General features: G+C 44.7%; 1 protein-coding gene across 1 annotated transcript; it reads left to right on the top strand.

Moving 5' to 3' along the window:
• Positions 1-1,807: 1,807 nt before the first annotated feature.
• On the top strand, positions 1,808-2,806 carry LOC140912574 (olfactory receptor-like protein COR4). Its single transcript, XM_073347170.1, has one exon. It carries the CDS (start codon positions 1,808-1,810, stop codon positions 2,804-2,806), a length of 999 nt encoding a protein of 332 aa, XP_073203271.1.
• Positions 2,807-20,758: the final 17,952 nt, after the last annotated feature.

Below are 20,758 nucleotides of genomic sequence, written 5' to 3'. Positions count from 1 at the left end.
AGATTCATTTAAGCCCTGAAGCATGATGTTAGTATCCCTTAAGCATCCAGATCCATATACTATGCTATATAAAGCTGTCAGATCCCTCCAGTTTCTTTGTAGTTCTGCTTAACAGCACTCCTAGGATCTACAGACATTTCCCAACTTCTCAGCTCACCCATAATACAAGCTCAAACCAGTAAGGTACTGAGCACGCTGCCCCCAGTCCAAAGAAACGTAAGAACATGCTTAACTTGAAGCAACTTTAAGAATGTAAGAAGCCCCGTTGAAATCAACATGCTTAAAATTCTGGGTGCTCCACTGCAGGAAAGATGGAGATAGGTTGGAGACAGCCCAGAGGACAGCAACAAAAATGATGAAAGGTTTAGAAGCGGTAGGGGATGGGCTAGATGACCTCTTCAGGCCCTACGTTTCTATGATTGTATGAAAAGATAATGCAGCTGCCTAAATGTTCTGCTGGACTGAGGCAAGATCCATGCAGGATGAAGCCCTAAATGACCTATGGTTCTTTGCTTGGACACATTTGATGAAAGAAGTCAAGTCCTTCTTCCTTGGTACCTTCTGTAGAACTGCACATTAACCAAGCTGCCTTTGAAGTTGAATAATCATTTTCTTTGTAATATTTGTCTGAATGCCGACTGACTGGCATGCTATTTGGCCAAAGCCAAAGAGTGGGTAAAGAAATAAATGACACGTGTGTCTATGTACGGCATGTGTGTAAATATGTACACACACACACACACACACACACACACACACACACACACATGCACGCACTTTTTCTTCATCTTTGGCCACAATAAACATACCACACATACATACCTGCTGATCACTCGATGTTCTCTACCTTTTACCTTGCCAGGGGTGTTATTAATGAGACCCACAACAATCTCATAATTTCACAAACTGGAATGTGTGACATGAGCTAAATACAATTAACGATTATATGATTTGGCAATCACTATTGTGACATGGGCTGAGGAAAGAGATGCATTGAGGATATTGACAGAGGATGAAACAGGTTTACAGGCAGTTTGATCCCAACTCACTAATCATAATAGAATATTATTATTCTTATCTCTATAAAGACAGGTTAAAAGGTAAATCTATTCCGACAATATTTTTTTCTTATCATTATAAATATATGTTTCTGAAAATATGTTCAGTGTGGTTAATTTTCTCACAAATATTCACGCCTGGCTACACACTTTTAGTCTGATCATTAGAAGTGTATGTGTGGTAATTTTTCAGCAGCCAAAGAACAAGAAGCTGCAGGACTTAGTCAGCATGGCTGCAGTGTCCAGAAGGGTTACATTTGGAAGTTCCATTTTTGAACTATTTCCTCAATGAATGCATGTGTATCCTGTTGTACTGCCTGGACGCCAATGATTTAAAAATATGAAGGCAAATTTCGGTGCTGAAAACTGTTACCCAATAACCGGAGAGTGTGATGCAAACTGTGTCTTCCTCCTACCCATGTTATTGTTCCCAGGTATACTGGAGATCCACGGATCCTAAGTCTACACTGATCAGTGAAATTAAAATATCAGCCGAATCAGGGTCAAAATGTGTAAATCAGACTAAATTGCAGGGTTATGCACTTTCCTAGAGATAAAGGATTTTTTTTTCCCTCAGAAGAAGTGAAGGAGTTCTGGGTTTTCCCATCAGTTGTTACAGGTTCCATTCCACGACTCAAAGGGTCTCTGTGCATATGACCACAGTTCTTTATATTAGCATACACCATTCGCATAAGAACTAATGCCTTCCTTTATGGTTGATCCCGCAGCGAGCACCCAAGGCTGAATGGATGGCTGGAGGAAATTGTTCGGCAGTGACCGAGTTCATTCTCACAGGACTGACAGACCGTCCGGAGCTGCAGGTCCCCCTCTTCGCAGTGTTCCTAGTGATCTATTGTATCACCCTGGTGTGGAATCTGGGGATGATGGTTTTAATCAGGATCAACCCCCGACTTCACACCCCCATGTACTTCTTCCTCAAGAATTTGTCCCTCATGGATGCCTGTTACTCCACAGTCATCGCTCCCAAGATGCTGATGAGCTTCTTAGCAGAGAGGAAAGCTATTTCCTACACAGCTTGCATCATCCAATGTTTTAGCTTCATATTGTTTGTCATCTCTGAGTGCCTTCTGCTGGCAGTAATGGCGTACGACCGTTGTGTAGCCATCTGTAACCCGCTGCTGTACACAGTCATCATGTCACCAAAGCACTGCCTATGGCTGGCAGCTGGTTCATATCTATGGGCCTTCCTGACCTCTGTGATACACGCGAGCGGTTTGCTAAGATTGTCCTACTGCCACTCCAATATCCTGAATCATTTTTTCTGTGATATCAACCCACTTCTAAAGCTCTCCACTTCTGGCACCTATGTCAACGAGCTACTTGTTTTCCTCTTTGGCAGTCTGATAGAGGTGATCAGCATTGGGACCATCCTCATCTCATACATCTTAATTATTGCAACTGTGCTGCAGATCCACTCAACCGACGGCAGGTGCAAAGCCTTCTCCACCTGCACCTCCCACCTGACGGCCGTCTCCATGTTCCACGGGACAATTCTCTTCATGTACTTCCGACCCAGCACCAGCTACGTGCTGGACACAGACAAAATGGCCTCCGTGTTCTACGCAGTGGTGATCCCCATGCTGAACCCCCTCGTCTACAGCTTGAGGAACAAGGATGTGATGGATGCCCTGAGGAGAGCAATAGAGACAAAATTGAGGGCCCATTTTCCCCCAAAGGGTGTCTTAATAGGAAAACCAAATTCTTTAACGGCTGCTCTGCACACATAGGGCTTTTCTCCACTATGGGGTGGATCAAAGCTGCAGCGATCTATGCACTGGGGGACAATTTAGCAGCTCTAGTGAAGACTCACTGGATCGACCCCCATTGCTCTCCCATTGACTCTGGTACTCCACCAGAATGAGATGAGTAAGGGGAGTCAACAGGAGAGTTTCTTCTGTAGCCTCAGCGAAGTGTGGACCTAGCAATAAGTAGATCTAAGCTACGCCTATTTGAGTGATACTACTAACAAAACTCAAATTATATAGTTTAGATTGACCTGTTCCCTTAGTGTAAACTAGGCCATGTGCTCTGATTCAGAAAGTCCATAAGCACATGTTTAAGTATGTCTCCCTTTGACTTCAATGGGACCTAACCATATGTGTAAAGTTAAACGTATTTAAGTGCTGCCTCAGACAGAGATGCTTTTTGTGAGTAGACACCTTATGTGCATAAAAAGGCCATGTTGGTTATTAAATGATGGTTTGGCTCCCCTGTACCTATAGTAAAATACTTTGAAATTGATTTTCAGTGTAAAATGTAATAGTGTGATTCGAATACTGTTTAGAATTACTGAATAAAAGGGAAAGTTCACACTGCAACAATGGATTCATGAGCAATAACCAGGGCTGGTTTGATACTCCAAAAACATTAACAGATATTTGTTCAAATAAATTTTGTGATTTTGCTTCAATCAGATCCACAGCCCAATTCATCTGTTTTCCTGGAGACACTTGTGTGCGTGTAATTATATTGAAAACTGTGTCTGTTGAAAGGGAGAATGTCATGAATGCTCACTCAGATATAATATTTTGTCAGTACTCACACCACCCCCACCCCCCACACACGCACACAACTCTTTGGTCACCTAAACTACCTGATCTTTAAATGTGACTCCTAAACTCATTTTTAGAGACACATTTTTACAGTCACATTTTACAGGCACATTTTCAAGGATAGTCATTGTTGGTGAATGCCACCGTTATTGGGATCTCAATGTAAAAGACCTTGCGCCCTATTTTCCTAAGCGCTGAATACTTGCAGCTCCCCTTTACTTCAGCTGGAGTGATGGATCTTTTATTTCTGGAAATGAGGGATCGAGGGGACTGAAGTTGGGCACCAAAATCAATGGCCATTTCTGAAACTTTTCAGCACGGCGAATTACAACAGTGAAAACCTGAAGCACCAGTCACCTCAGGGTAAGTCCACACTGCAACGTAAGCCCAGGGTTTGAACTCATGCTCAAGTCAACTCAAGCCCCCTTCCATCTCCACATAAATTGCACTAACCAAGGGCTCAAAGACCGGGTCTGAGGACCCACAGTGATAGAAGGTCTGAGCCTGAGTCAAGCTAAGACCCAGGGTTTATGTTTTTTAGTGGTGAGCAGTGTAGATGCAGCCCCTCTGGACTCCTGCTCTGGGAGTCAGCCAAAAGTATCCCAAAGGCTGGGTTTCTTTGTCCTCTGGACAGTAAAGTGTTCCCACACTGCACCACGAACAAAGTGCTAGAGTGGTCACATTTTGGAAGCGTGCTGGGAACTCTGGGATCTGGGTGGTTGAAATGGGGATCACATAATGCCGTGTGGATGCTGGAGCCCCAGTTTGGGACCCAGGATACAACAATCCCTAACTTGGGGTTACAAATGAGTGTAGATTCTCAAACCCGACGTTAACAAACTCAGGCTCTGCAAATGTGAGTTCTACTGGCCCAGGGCTTACACTGCAGTGTAGACATGTCCTCAGAGAGTTAGTGAGTCACTGTGGTGTGGGTGTGTGTTCAGCACAATGGGGCTCTGGTCTCGGTTTGCACCTCCAGTCACGACTGTAAAAGTGAGAACATTGAACTACGGGCAAGTTTCAACCACCTGCCAGGCTCCTGCTAAGATTCTCTGATTTCATACGTATGACGCAGCAGAGCTCCCCTCAGGAAATGGAGAGATTGAACTAATCTGTGGAATCCCAGCCTAACCCCTAGGCCTGCTGCCTTTCAGACCCAGTCAAACATTTCCCCACTTTTTCCTGTAATTTGCTCTCTTCTGCCTCTGGCTGCTGCCACCCCCTTTCTGCCCTCACCCATACACCGTTTGGTTTTATCTGAGCCCAAAACACAGCTCAGACCCAGGGCAGGGGACAGAGCAATTTTAAAGGCTGAGTAGCCTCCTGCATGGCCTACAGAAGCAGCGGAATCCTAGAGCTGTGCAGGCAGAGGAAGGGGGCAAAGAACAGAGCCACACCCAGCTACCAGCACCAGCCATCTTAACAGAAAGCATCACCCAGCCCATCACATAGAACCATAAGACTAGTCATACGGCGTCAGACCAATGGTCCATCTAGCCAAGTGACCTGTCTTCCACAATGGCCAATGCCAGATGTTTCAGCGAGAATGAACAGAACAGGGCAATTATCCAGTGATCCATCCCCTGTCATCCACTCCCAGCTTCTGTCAGTCAGAAGTTTAGGGACATCTATAGCATGGGATTGCGTCCCTGACAATCCTGGCTAATAGCAATTGATGGACCGATCTTCCAAGAACTTATCTAATTCTTTTAAAAACCCAGTTATACTTTTGGCCTTCACAACATCCCCTGGCAATGACTGTCCTCTGCACAGCTCTACTGCTGACAGTTAAAATTCTTCTTATACACCTCAAATATTGGCTTGTGTTTTAGGAACTGAGTTCCAGACCCTAGGTTGTTGTATACTTTCATTGAAGTCACTTGAAGTCAAAGGAGCTGCACAAATGACAGCAAATGAGGATCTGGCCCTGAAAATAAGGAGTTCTACTGATATATCTTATTTTTATTACTTAGTTTATCCAAGGGAAGGTCAAGAAGTGCCTTAAGCATGCTATATATGTGCCTGTGTGGGACAAAGATTTCCAATAGGTAAGGATCTTCAATTCTGCAGACAGAGGCATAAGATTCAGTGGCTGGAAGCTAAATAAACTCAGTGAAGATATGAGGTGCACCTTTTCTTCCTCAGGGTAATTAATTATTGGAAGAAATTACTTATTACTGTGGCGGATGTTCCATCACGTAATGTCTTAAAATCAAGGCGATATATCTTTCTAAATCATATACTATAGCTCGAAGAGAATTCATGGGCTCAATGGATAACTTAAGGGATGAGGGACTTGTGCCTGTCTTATAAAGGAAGTTCAAGTAGATGAAGGTATTGTTCCTTTCAGCATGTTTAAGCCACTTTAAAAAAATCCAGGAATCTGAGTCTCTTTATGTCTTCCCAACACATCTTGATCTCTGACCTATAATGATACAGAACAATAACCCTGTTATCTCTGTTCAGAATATGACATTTCTTGCAGCAGCTATTCGCACATCCCATAGCAGTGTGGAAGTGGAAACACTGAGCGAAAGCCTGGTCTTAACAAGACATGTATAAATCTCAAATAACTCCATAGACTTCACTGGCTTAACGATGGCATAAGAGCCTGAGCCAAAGGTGCTGAACTCAATGACAGCTTTCCATTGACTTCAGATCAAGGCATAGAATTTGATGCACTACTTAACTCTTCCTTGTTGGGAAGAGTCATCTCTGCCTATATCTCCTCCCATCCTGAGCCAGGAACTGGGGGTCTTGCCAAGATGCACCGATACAATGCAAGGCTCTCTCAGTCTCACTAGCTGCAAGAAAAGAGAGTTCCCAAAGAACAGCAGCAAAAGGGTTAAGGAGCATAAAGTTTAATTCTACAGACACAAAACTATACTTCTCTGCTAACAATGCCCATTGCAACTGATGTTCAAGGTATGTCTTCAGATGCTGGTATTTACATATTCCCAATATATTTGATTATCGTCATTATGTTTATACCCAAAAGCATATCTAGTGTTGCAGCAGGTGAACGAATACTTTGATCAATACTGAGAACAAAAGGCCAAACAGGAAGGAAGGGCCGGCAGTCTGGGTGCTAGCCTGGAATTTAGAAGTCGAGTTAAATTCCTATCTCTGCCACAGATTTGCTGTGTGACCTTGGACAAGTCACTTAGCCCCTCATTTAAAATTCTGTAAAATGGGGTTAATAGCACTTCCTTATTTCACAGAGGTATTCTGAGAACACATACGTTAAAAGGTTGTGAGATACTCAATTGTTGCAGTAGCTGGAGCCATATATGTGCTTTAGATACATTGCAAATACCTTATTTATGTTGGTGAATGCTGATTCACATGAGCTGTCCCATTCACTACTGCAGGAATAAGATGTCACCCATCAGGAAGAGTCCAGTGATGTGGCTCAAACAGATGTAGAAAATGGTTACCATTTTCAATAAGAACATTCCTATAACTGAGCCATCAGGACACCTTTTGTGTGGTGTGTCTCTGTCCTTTCTAGTAGATACTACATCTGACATTCATAGCGCAGGGCATTTTTGCATGAAAAGGAGATAGAAGGGAGGGGAGTTGAATTAATAAGAAATTTGTTTCATATGAATTCCCAAAGACCTGCCCCTTCCTTTCCTCCTCTGTGGTAAATATCCTAAACTCTGGACTGAGACATGAAGGATTCCATAGGCCAGCTTCTTTGAAAACAATCCACTGTCTGATTCAGAAATGACCATTAAAAGGAGGAGAGACAAGCTATGGAATAGAGCTGTGGATAGACGTGAAAGCATTTGAAGAAAATCAGGGACCACCTGTGACAGACTGCACCATTTTGTGGCTATATTGTGCTGAATAGGCCCTGAGTAGGTTTAACATCATTACATAAGAACGTAGGAATGGACATAGTGGGTCAGACCAAAAGTCCATCTAGCCCAGTGTCCTGTCTTCCAACAGTAGCCAGTGCCAGGTGCCCAGAGGGAATGAACAGAAGAGGTAATTATCAAGTGATCCACCCCCTGTCACCCATTCCGAGCTGCTGGCAAACAGAGGCTAGGGACACCATCCCTGCCCAGCCTGGCTAATAGCCATTGATGGACCAATTCTCCATGAATGTATCTAGTTCTTTTTTGAACCCTGTAATAGCCTTGCCTTTCACACCATCTTCTGGCAAGGAGTTCCACAGGTTGACTGTGCATTATGTGAAGAAATACTTCCTTTTATTTGTGTTAAACCTGCTGGCTATACTTTTCATTTGGTGACCCCTAGTTCTTGTGTTATGAGAAGTAGTAAAAAACACTTCTTTATCTACTTTCTCTATACCAGTCATGATTTTATAGACCTCAATCATTTCTCCCCTTAGCTATCTCTTTTTCAAGCTGAAAAGCCCCAGTCTTATTAATCTCTCCTTATATGGAAGCCATTCCACAACCCTAATCATTTTTGTTGCCCTTTTCTGAATCTTTTCCAAATCCCATATATCTTTTTTGAGACGGGACGACCACATCTGCACACCGTATTCAAGATGTGGGTGTAGCATGGATTACTATAGAGGCAAGATGATATTTTCTGTCCTATTATCTATCCCTTTCTTAATTATTCCCAGCAGTCTGTTCACTTCTTTGACTGCCCCTGCACATTGAGTGCATGTTTTCAGAGAACTGTCCACAATGCCTCTGAGATCACTTCCTTAAGTGGTAACAGCTAATTTAGACCTCCATCATTCTCATCACTGATTCCCATGGGGCTGTAAGAGTGTGGCGGAGAGCATGAATTGGTCCCCGGCATGCAGCATCCCTGCTCCCACAATGGTACCTGCCATGTTCATACAATCATAGAATATCAGAATTGGAAGGGACCTCAGGAGGTCATCTAGTCCAACCCCCTGCTCAAAGCAGGACTGATCCCCAATTAAATCATCCCAGCCAGGGCTTTCTCAAGCCTGACCTTAAAAACTTCTAAGGAAGGAGATTCCACCACCTCCCTAGGTAATGCATTCCAATGTTTCACCACCCTCCGAGTTAAAAAGTTTTTCCTACTATCCAACCTAAATCTCCCCCACTGCAACTTGAGACTATTACTCCCTGTCCTGTCATCCGCTACCACTGAGAATAGCCTAGATCCATCCTCTCTGGAACCACCTTTCCCGTTAGATGAAAGCAGCTATCAAATCTCCCCTCATTCTTCTCTTCTGTAGACTAAATGATCCCAGTTCCCTCAGCCTCTCCTCGTAAGTCATGTGTTCCAGTCCCCTAATCATTTTTGTTGCCCTCCGCTGGACTCTCTCCAATTTTTCCACATCCTTCTTGTAGTTTGGGGCCCAAAATTGGACACAGTACTCCAGATGAGGCCTCACCAATGTCGAATAGAGGGGAACAATCATGTCCCTCGATCTGCTGCAATGCCCCAACTTATACATCCCAAAATGCCATTGGCCTTCTTGGCTACAAGGGCACACTGTTGACTCATATCCAGCTTTTCATCCACTGTAACCCCTTGGTCCTTTTCTGCAGAACTGCTGCCTAGCCATTCGGTCCCTAGACTGTAGTGGTACATTGGATTCTTCCATCCTAAGTGCAGGACTCTGCACTTGTCCTTGTTGAACCTCATCGGATTTCTTTTGGCCCAATCCTCCAATTTGTCTAGGTCCCTCTGTATCCTATCCCTACCCTCCAGCATATCTACCACTCCTCCCAGTTTAGTGTCGCCTGCAAACTTGCTGAGGGTGCAATCTATACCATCCTCCAGATCATTAATGAAGATATTGAACAAAATCGGCCCCAGGACCGATCCTTGGGGCACTCCGCTTGATACTGGCTGCCAACTAGACATGGAGCCATTGATCACTACCCGTTGAGCCTGACAATCTAGCCAATTTTCTACCCACCTTATAGTGCATTCATCCAACCCATACTTCTTTAACTTGCTGACAAGAATACTGTGGGAGACAGTGTCAAAAGCTTTGCTAAAGTCAAGGAATAACATGTCCACTGCTTTCCCTTCATCCACAGAACCAGTTATCTCATCATAGAAGGCAATTAGATTAGTCAGGCATGACTTGCCCTTGGTGAATCCATGCTGACTGTTCCTGATCACATTCCTCTCATCTAAGTGCTTCAGAATTGATTCCCTGAGGACCTGCTCCATGATTTTTCTGGAGACTGAGGTGAGCCTGACTGGCCTGTAGTTCCCAGGATCCTCGTTCTTCCCTTTTTTAAAGATTGGCACTACATTAGCCTTTTTCCAGTTGTCCAGGACTTCCCCGGATTGCCATGAGTTTTCAAAGATAATGGACAATGGCTCTGCAATCACATCCGCCAACTCCTTTAGCACTCTTGGATGCAACGTATCCAGCCCCATGGACTTGTGCGTGTCCAGCTTTTCTTAATAGTCCCGAACCACTTCTTTCTCCACAGAGGGCTGGTCACCTCCTCCCCAGTAGTCTGGGAGCTGTCCTTGTTCGTGAAGACAGAGGCAAAAAAAGCATTGAGTACATTGGTTTTTTCCACATCCTCTGTCACTAGGTTGCCTCCCTCATTCAGTAAGGGGCCCACACTTTCCTTGACTTTCTTCTTGTTGCCAACATACCTGAAGAAACCCTTCTTGTTACTCTTAATATCTCTTGCTAGCTGCAACTCCAGGTGTGATTGCGGATGATACTAAACTGGGAGGAGTGGTAGATACGCTGGAGGGGAGGGATAGGATACAGAAGGACCTAGACCAATTGGAAGATTGGGCCAAAAGGAATCTGATGAGGTTCAATAAGGATAAGTGCAGGGTCCTGCACTTAGGACGGAAGAACCCAATGCACAGCTACAGACTAGGGACCGAATGGCTAGGCAGCAGTTCTGCAGAAAAGGACCTAGGGGTGACAGTGGACGAGAAGCTGGATATGAGACAGCAGTGTGCCCTTGTTGCCAAGAAGGCCAATGGCATTTTGGGATGTATAAGTAGGGGCATAGCGAGCAGATCGAGGGACGTGATCGTTCCCCTCTATTCGACATTGGTGAGGCCTCATCTGGAGTACTGTGTGCAGTTTTGGGCCCCACACTTCAAGAAGGATGTGGATAAATTGGAGAGAGTCCAGCGAAGGGCAACAAAAATGATTAGGGGTCTGGAACACATGAGTTATGAGGAGAGGCTGAGGGAGCTGGGATTGTTTAGCCTGCAGAAGAGAAGAATGAGGGGGGATTTGATAGCTGCTTTCAACTACCTGAAAGGGGGTTCCAAAGAGGATGGCTCTAGACTGTTCTCAATGGTAGCAGATGACAGAACGAGGAGTAATGGTCTCAAGTTGCAGTGGGGGAGGTTTAGATTGGATATTAGGAAAAACTTTTTCACTAAGAGGGTGGTGAAACACTGGAATGCGTTACCTAGGGAGGTGGTAGAATCTCCTTCCTTAGAGGTTTTTAAGGTCAGGCTTGACAAAGCCCTGGCTGGGATGATTTAACTGGGAATTGGTCCTGCTTCGAGCAGGGGGTTGGACTAGATGACCTTCTGGGGTCCCTTCCAACCCTGATATTCTATGATTCTATGATTCTATGATTCTATGATTTGGCCTTCCTGATTTCACTCCTGCATGCCTGAGCAATATTTTTATACTCATCCCTGGTCATTTGTCCAATCTTCCACTTCTTGTAAGCTTCTTTTTTGTGTTTAAGATCAGCAAGGATTTCACTGTTAAGCCAAGCTGTTTGCCGACCCAGGGTGCCATTTGCAATGTACGATGCTGGTTTTCCAATTTATTTGAACTCTGAGAACATGACCTTGTGTCTGTGAAACTTCGCAGCCCAATTAAATGTGACTTATGGATGGTTCTGAGCAGTCACCTTCCAACCAGCTGGAGTCTAGAACTTGAAATACCAGGAAAGCTGGTGGGTGCACTAATTCAGGGTACCCGTTTAGCACTGTTGTAGACCAGTCTCCTCCCAAACCCAACTCCTCCCCTGCTCATGACCTCCTCCCAAGCACCCCATGGTGGCCTGAGTGGTTCTGCAGCACCTTGCCATCCATCTCTCCCTCCTCCAGGCTCCCCAGCTGCACTCACAACAGATCAGTCTCGCCGGCCCTTCCAGCTGGGTTTTATTTATTTTCGAAGTAGGGTGACCAGATGTCCAGATTTTATAGGGACAGTCCTGATTTTTGGGTCTGTTTCTTATAAGAGCTCCTGTTAAGGTTCCTTCCCCACTCTAAACTTTAGGATACAGATGTGGGAACCTGCATGAAAGACCCCCTAAGCTTATTCTTACCAGCTTAGGTTAAAAGCTTCCCCAAGGTACAAGCTTTGCATTGTCCTTGAACAGTATGTTGCCACCAGCAAGCATTTTAAATAAAGAACAGGGAAAGAGACCTCTTGGAGCTGTCTTCCCCCAAAATTCCCCCTACACCCCTTTTCCTTGGAAGGCTTGTTAAAAATCCTCACCAATTTGTACAGGTGAACACAGACCCAAACCCTTGGATTTTAAGAAGAATGAAAAATGAATCAGGTTCTTTAAAGAAGAATTTTAATTAAAGAAAAGGTAAAAGAATCACCTCTGTAAAATCAGGATGGTAAACACCTTACAGAGTAATCATATTCAAAACAAAGAGAATCCTTCTAGGCAAAACCTTAAGTTACCAAAAGAGACAAAAACAGGAATATACATTCCCTCCAGCACAGTTTATTTTACCAGCCATTACATAAAAGAAAATCTAAAGCATTTTCTAGCTAGATTACTTTCTAACTTAACAGGAGTTGGAAGGCTGCATTCCTGATTGGTTCCCAGCAAAAGCAACACACAGCCAGCCAGACCCTTTGTTCCCACCCCCTCCAGATTTGAAAGTATCTTGTCCATACATTGGTCATTTTGGGTCAGGTGCCAGCGAGGTTACTTTAGCTTCTTAACCTTTTACAGGTGAAAGGGTTTTGCCTCTGGCCAGGAGGAATTTATAGCGCTGTATACAGAAAGGTGGTTACCCTTCCCTTTATATTTATGACATGCCCCCAAATCACAGAAACACTGGCTGTGATTTCTTCCTGGAGCTCTAGGAGAAAACAGAGTTAATAGGACACATGCACCTCTAAATATACTACTAACCGTATAAAGACTAACAATATTTTCCACATCTCAAGGATGATTTTAACCAGTTGATTCTGGGAAACTTTCACGGGAGAGTGCATCAGCCACTTTGTTAGAAGCTCCTGAAATGTGTTGTATGTTGAAATCAAAATCTTGGAGAGCTAAACTCCACCAAAGAAGTTTTTGTTATTTCCCATGGTGTTATGAAGCCACTGTAGCACAGCATGGTTGGGTTTGCAGGTGGAAACGCCATCCCCAGATATATGGGTGTAGCTTTTCCAGAGTGTAGACAATGGTGTAACATTCCTTTACACTGATTGACCAGTGGTTTTCCCTCTTAGACAGCTTCTTGCTGAGAAACATGACAGGATGGAACTCCTGATCCGGTCCTTCCTGCATTAAAACTGCTCCCACAGCACGCTCGGATGCATCAGTGGTTACTAGGAACTGTTGGTCAAAGTCTGGGGCCCTTAGCACAGGGTCAGACATGAGTGTCGCTTTAAGCTATTTAAAGGCCTTCTGACACACTTCAGTCCACTGAACTGCATTTTGCTATTTCTTTTTGTTTAGGTCTGTCAGTGGGGCGGTGATTTGGCTATATTGTGGTACAAATCGCCTGTAATATCCAGGCAAGCCTAAGAATGATTGGACATGTTTCTTTGACTTTGGGCCAGGCCACATTTGGATAGCACCCACTGTTAGGGGGCTTATTCCTTCACCCACTTACTTCCCTGGTCCTTCTCGCATGAACAGAGAGCAACAATACCCGAAGTCCAAAGGTGCAAACAATTCAATGTTTATTGGGGTGAACTTCCAGCAAGCATGATTCCAGTTTCCTTCCTTAGTGTCCTCCTTCCCAGCTCTGACACCAAAGAGCCTTAGACCTGTGTCCCTGTTCCCATTCCTACCCTTAGCCAAACATGATTCCAACTTCCTTACTCCCATTCCCTGTTCCCATTTCCCCCTTTAGCAAAACATGATTCCAATTTTCTTACCCCCATTCCCTGCTCCCATTTCCCTCACCCACATGCCCATGCCCACCCCCACCCACACCCACTCACTTCCTCATTGACTACAGATTATATAGTAAAACTTGAGTTCTGCTTAGCTATACCTTAACCAATCATTTTCCTGAAATTTAACTAACCAATCCTAACATATTGTCCAATTATATCCCACCACCTTAATTAGTTTACACCCAGCAAAATTAATTATACAGCAGACAGGAACAATCACAGAACCAGACAGAGATTATACAGACAAACAATAGCAAAGTGGGAACTACAATGACAAGACAACACAGAAGCGAGGATTTCACATCCCAGCTATTGATAAGTGAGTTCTTGCCAGACAGGATGCTATCAAACTAAGTTTCCTTTTACATTTTCTAGGCACTTCCCTTTCTCTGGAGGTGATAGGAATACAATCCTGTCCTGATAGTGCCTAACAGCCCAATAGCACCTTATTTCAATGTGACTAGTTTTGAATGTGAGGATGTGACTGTTCGCTTCCTAGCTTATGGCTGCCTCTGCTGCTTAGCCAAAGGCCTTAGCCTAAGAACAGGGCCTCAATCTGTCACAGTAAGAGAAGGCCCTTACACCGGCAGACAGTGATTTCTTTCTTTTATACCTCTAGAAGTAGCCAAGCGATAAGAATACACCTAAATTCTTAAAGTACAGGCCTTTGCAGACAGGCCTGAATATCTATATCCTAACACCCACTTTGGCCTGACGGGGGTTGATAGTTCCTTGACCCACCTGGTGTCCAAGGTAAGTCACTCTGTTTAGGCCTCTTTGATACTTTTTAACCTTAACAGTTACTTAGGGGTTCTGAGGGAAAAAATAACGTGGGATCATATAATTAAAAACGGCATCATCATGCAAAGGCACAAGATGACTGAATTAAGGGTGCCAGGGCAACACTTATTTGGACATTTGCTAACCTGAGAATGCCCTAAACTGTGTAACCTTTTAATCCTTCTTAAAACCTTGACTTTCTATTTCCTAATTATTTGATGGTATAATTTATAGATGAAAGCTAACCTAAAAATGTTAAATGAAGGATTTTGGGTATGTTAATTTTTCTTAGTTTTTTAATAGAAAGAAAATCTATTATATAAGTGTTGTTTAAACAATGAAGCTCTTACTCATCTGTTGTTTTCAGTATATATTTTATTGCCATCCTTATCTTTCTGAAGGTCCCTTTTCACCTCTCAGTGCTGTGTTGATCAGAGTATAGAAAGTAGTTGAATTAAACTGTATTAAAATAAAACCCATTTTATGCAACTTGAGTTTCAGTGAAAGTTCTAAGCTATAGTCCTCAATTTGTAAGAAGCAGAAAAACAATATCCAAGAAAAAGAGCTGCAATTTTGCATCTTATTTTCACATACCCTTTACTAAGGAAAGTAGCAAACAATTTCTCTTTGAAAAGAAACACTGTACAATACCACAGTACAAACCCAAATAAGCAGAACAGGAGACTGTCCTGCTTATCCAAATCTGGTCCTGTTTCATTACGAACTTCCTTTCTGTGATGATGTTCTGGTAAGAAGGGGACAAGCAGTTGTCAAAGGTAGCTGTTGCCATGGCAGCCAGGGGGCTAGTCATTCTCCCCAGGTGTGACAAGGAGCTGGAGGCAGGGAGCGCTGAGTGGTGGATTATCTCTGATGTCACAATGCTACTGCTCAGGCAGCACCAGTGGGCAGCAAATGTGCAGTGTGTGTGTGTGTGTGGTGGTGGGGGGGAAACAGGCTTTCCCAGTGCTCCTGTTTCCCCAAATATTCTAAAGAAACCAACAACATAACACTGAGTGCACACTAGTGATTGTTCCACACACATGCAAATTAGTAGCTGAAATTTGATTTAAATTCCCCATGGCATGTTTAGAACTCAGTGTTCCAAAACAAGGAGAGACCTTGTAAAACAGAAAATTTGGATGCTCTGGTGTATTTGTGGTTGTGTTAAAATTGAATACTGCGACTTTAAATTTTGGTCGCGCATGCATGCTAGGCAGCTCAGTGAGGGCTTAGCAGCAGTCAGTCAGCAGGTACCCAGTGAATTGTGCCTCTCTGTTATAGGTAGCTTCTCTCCTTCTGATTTTGGGGTTCTTATGTGTTATTGTTCTGGTCTTAAGAAACAAATTAGCGAGACATTGCAAGTTCCAGCAAGAATATTTTATGTTTCTCTAACTTCTCTGCTTGTGTGCCACAAAACATAAAAGACACAATCTCATTAAAAAATGAAATAAAATTCTGCAGCCAAAGGTCCTAACTTCCCCCCTACTAATTTCCCTCTACTCTTACTCACACCTTCTTGTCAACTGTTTGAAATGTGCCACCCTCATTACCATGACAAAAGTGATTTTTCCTCCCTTGGTATCCTACCCTTAATTCAATTGTCTCGTTAGACTGACCTTCTACTTGGTAAGGCCACACCCATCCTTTCATGTGCAGTGTATTTATACCTGCTACTGTATTTTCCACTCCACACATCTGATAAAGTGGGTTCTGGCCCAAAAAACTTATGGCCAAATCAATGTGTTCTTCTCTAAGCTGCCCCAAGGACTCCTCATTGTTTTGCTGATACAGACTAACAGGGCTGCCCCTCTGAAAAACATTGAAAGTTTTCCAGCAGAACACTTTTTTCAGCTGGGAAATGTTGATTCCTTGAAATGGACACATCCCTTGGGAACACATTCCTCTCAATGACATTTCGTTTGGTGGGGGTCCCGACCAAAATGGGATCGTGGGGGAGTTCAGGTTTGTTGTGGGCGGGGGGGTGGGTCACAGCATTGCCATGCTCACTTCTGTGCTGCCTTGAGACCTGGGCTCTGAGTTCAGTAGCCAACAATCTTCCTGAAGTTAGAGGAGGTTTCCAGATGTGGAGGTGGATCCCTGTTGCTGGGAGCATCTCAACTGGGGGCTCCTACCTACTAGTCCCCTGGCAATTTAAAGCAAGGGCCAATTTGGGGTCATCCAGAAAAAAAAATGGACCCCTGAGCCCCAGAAGGAACTGCAAGGGAAGCCCCGAGCTCCAGCTGCAGATGATGGGAAGAAGCCCTGAGCACAGGCACCCAGAGTGCTGGCAGGAGTGGGTAGGGGCATGAAAGTCCTGAGCTCAACACCCCAGCCCTGGCTGCAGCCAGGGGGGTCAGAAGCCCTGAACCCGGGAACCCAGAGACGTGGCTGGGGCAGAAGTTGCCAAGACCAAACCCCTGAGCCCAACGCCCGACTGATGCAGTGCATTCACTTCTGCATGCCTCTGGTGCATCTGATATCCCCAACCCAGCAGACAAACAGCTAGGAGGACCCTACTGGGTTCTCCTGGCTGAGGAAATCAGATTTCACAGGGCAGGGCTAATTCAAAATAGCCAAGAAAGGCACAACAAAAACTAACGGCTGTCAGCTGAAGCCAGAGAAATTCAAATGTGACGTAAGGCAAACATTTTTGACAGTGAGGGAGACTAACCACTGGAATAAATTACCCAGGGAAGAGGTGGATTCTCTGTTTCCTGGTGTCCTCACCTCACAACTGGTTATCATTCTGGAAGGTGCCTTTTCATGAATTACAAGCAATTGGGCTTAATATGGTGGTAAGTGTGTGAAATTTCATAGCCAGTGAAATAGAGGCCGGATTAGGAGATCAAATAGTTTCACAATCTATATCTGTATGGGAAACCCAGTGTGGAGTGAGGAATATACTCTGCTGTTTTACTGGGTGGCCTGCTTGCTCCCCAGAATCAATAATGAGCAAGCGGGGAGATCCAGGGTGCAGCTCAAACATCCATTCAGGCTGGTCAGGGGCAGACATCAGGCCTGCAAGGGAAATGTGAGTGTGGCAGTGACTTCACAAAGGCCTTTGGCAGGAACTCAACCTATTGGGCAAAGATGATGAGGCGGGTGTGACCCCACAAAGCTCCCTTGACAACAGCCCGGCAGGACAGGGGTGCGGGGCAGGGGGAACCTCGGAGACCACTGTAGCCTTGCTGCAGCAAGCCTCCATCTCGCGGTCTCTCGGTGCGGACCAAGAGACGGTTGGTGTGGAGGAGATTCTCTGGGATTTTTTTTATAATTTCAATCTGGATTTTGTGGAAAGAAATTGTTATCTGTGTAGAAGGTAAGAAAAACATAGGCTCTAAGTAGAAGATGGGGGACTCTATCCTAGCAGATTCAAAGGCATCCCCACCCTCCCAGGGAAAAAGGTTTTCCTAATATCCAAGCCTTCCACACTGCAACTTGAGATCATTGCTCATTATTCTGTCATCTGTCAGCTCTACAAATTTCATGAGAATCAATCTTTCATTAGGAAAATAATTCAAAAATACAAATACAAAAACTTGGAGTAAAATCAATCCATCCTGATCTTTTGTATCTGGGGGTTTGGGCCTCAGAGGCCAGACTGAGAACCTCATTGGCTAGGAACACCCAGGAAGCCAGTAGAAAAATTCCAGTCCACTTAGCAACCAAGCCTCCATAATCCAAGGAACACCTGAGGGCTGCGGGAGACAGAGGGGTGTTGAGAATGTCTAACTCATGATTGAAAATACAGAGATGTGTTATTGGCTTTGGAATGGGGGACAAGTATCAAATCCATCGGGGTTGTTGCCCCAAACATCACTCATAGTCCTTTAGCGCACAAGGACTCTAATATGCCAGACATGCTCAAATCTCTTGCCTTATTGGATTTAGAGAATTTTCTCCATCCCCATGATGCAGAGGGAGAGAGAAAAGGAGTGACCTTTCTTTGGTCACACACCAAAGTCATGCTAGAGCTAGAAAGAGAAGCATAAGAAAAAAAAGTTGTATGAAAATATTTTGCATTTAAAACGGATTTCTTTAACAAAGGAAATTTGAAGGGTGGTTAGTGAACTGAAATGATACGTTCTTGTCTCCACATGTTTCTAGATTTAGGAACTCGTAGATCCATCCCCTGATACCTAGTTTTTATCCATAGATTGAGGGAGGAAAAGAAGCTTGCCTGTTTTGTGAACTCCCAATGGCTTTCTTGAATTTCAACGAACTAGTCATTGAACTGAACTCTTTGAATAAACTGAAAGGAAGACAATAGTTTCTGCACCTTCCAAGGAAGCTATTGCTGTCCAAAGCTGGGTTAGTGTTTCAGCTAACTTTGCTTCCAGGGCCTTAGCTATCACATCAGTGGTGTGACTGTCTTTAAAACTTGGCAGTGAACATGTTCCACTTCATGTTATTTTTCCTCTTCTATTTAAATTATCTAAGAGATTGTCATAAATTTCTCTCTTAATTTAAAATAGATGGGTTTTTTTGTCAAGCTGGGTCATACAAATCTCTAAGGATGAAGATTCCACCACCTCCATAGGTCACACTCAGAGCCAGGGAGACTGGGAATAGAGGAAAATTACCAATGAAAGCCAGGAGTCCAGACTCCCAACCCCCTGCCTCAGTCACAACAACAGGTCACACTCAGAGCCAGGGAGACTGGGAATCGAGTCTCGCTGGCACTTCCCAGCTCTAGAAGGGAGTGTTCCTCTCGTGGTTAGTGCAGGAGCCTGGACAAAGGCGCCATCCCCAGCTCTATCCCTGACTCCCTTCGTGACCCTGAGGCAGTGGCTTCTCCTGCACAGGCCTCTGTTTCCATCAGTGGGGCTGGGGACACTCCCCTACAGCCCTTGGGTTGTCACGCTTCAGGAATGTGCTTGAGGTACAAGGAGACCTGGAGATGGGAGGTGTGCTGCTGGCCGTAGGTCAGTGTTGTGAACTCCCGGTTGCTAGGCTGAGTTTATCCATCCCCTGACAATAAAACATCATCTTCTTTTCACAGCCACTTTTGATCTCCAGTCTTCTACCCCCTGCCCTGCTGCCAGGGCATTGGGCAGCACCCTTTCCAGCCCACCTCGGTGCAGAAGATTGAGGAGGAGGACAAGAGACTAGGCCTCGGTGAGTATCTGCCACCCAGCGCTTTCCCATCTAGAGCAAGTGAGTGGAGTTCTCCAGAGCCATCCCCAGTGTGGTGGGAATGGGCCAGCAAGAGGGCTCCCAGCCCTTCCCTTGCAGGAGATTGTTCCCCACGTCGAGAGTCTTTGGGGAGGGCAGAACCTGCCAGGTGCTGAACACCCACAACCGCAATCAGTGAAATCAGTGGGAAGTGAGGGCGACTCCTCCCTCCAAGCATTGGCACCTTGTGAACTTTCGCTGGGGACTGTCCGGGTGCTGCTCTTTCCCTGGCCTGGGAGGGAGCGGGACCTTCTGGGGTGGAGGGAGCTGCTTGTCCAAACTAACAGAGAGCCCCACTGCTCTGAAAGGACGAGACTCTCCTGGTGTCACAGGGCTCCATTGGTGAGGGATTTCAGAGTAACAGCTGTGTTAGTCTGTATTTGCAAAAAGAAAAGGAGTACTTGTGGCACCTTAGAGACTAATCAATTTATTTGAGCATAAGCTTTCGTGAGCTACAGCTCACTTCATCGGATGCATACTGTGGAAAATACTTCAATCTCTCTGGTCACGCGATTACAGACATGAAAGTTGCGATATTACAACAGAAAAACTTCAAATCCAGACTCCAGCAAGAGACTGCTGAATTGGAATTCATTTGCAAATTGGATACAATTAACTTAGGCTTGAATAGAGACTGGGAGTGGCTAAGTCATTATGCAAGGTAACCTATTTCCCCTTGTTTTCCTAACACCCCCCCCCCCGCCCCAGATGTTCTTGTTAAACCCTGGATTTGTGCTGGAAATGGCCCACCTTGATTATCATACACATTGTAAGGAGAGTGATCACTTTAGATAAGCTATTACCAACAGGAGAGTGGGGTGGGGGAGAGAAAAACTTTTGTAGTGATAAACACCCATTTTTTCATGATTTGTGTGTATAAAAAGAAACATCTTCTGTATTTTCCACAGTATGCATCCGATGAAGTGAGCTGTAGCTCACGAAAGCTTATGCTCAAATAAATTGGTTAGTCTCTAAGGTGCCACAAGTCCTCCTTTTCTTATTGGTGAGGGAGAACGTTAGGAGCAGCCTGTGCTGTGAGCTGCTGCCAGTGGGTGTGGACAGCAGCCCCATGCCCTGGGGTGGGGTGTGTGCTGAAGAGA

Source organism: Lepidochelys kempii, chromosome 6 (assembly GCF_965140285.1).
Source record: "Lepidochelys kempii isolate rLepKem1 chromosome 6, rLepKem1.hap1, whole genome shotgun sequence".
NCBI classification, from domain to species: Eukaryota; Metazoa; Chordata; order Testudines; family Cheloniidae; genus Lepidochelys; species Lepidochelys kempii.
This window is presented reverse-complemented; position numbering and strand designations above follow the sequence as displayed.

Coding starts and splice junctions, on each gene's coding strand:
- LOC140912574 (XM_073347170.1), top strand. CDS start 1,808: ATGGCTGGAGGAAATTGTTCGGCAGTGACCGAGTTCATTCTCACAGGA.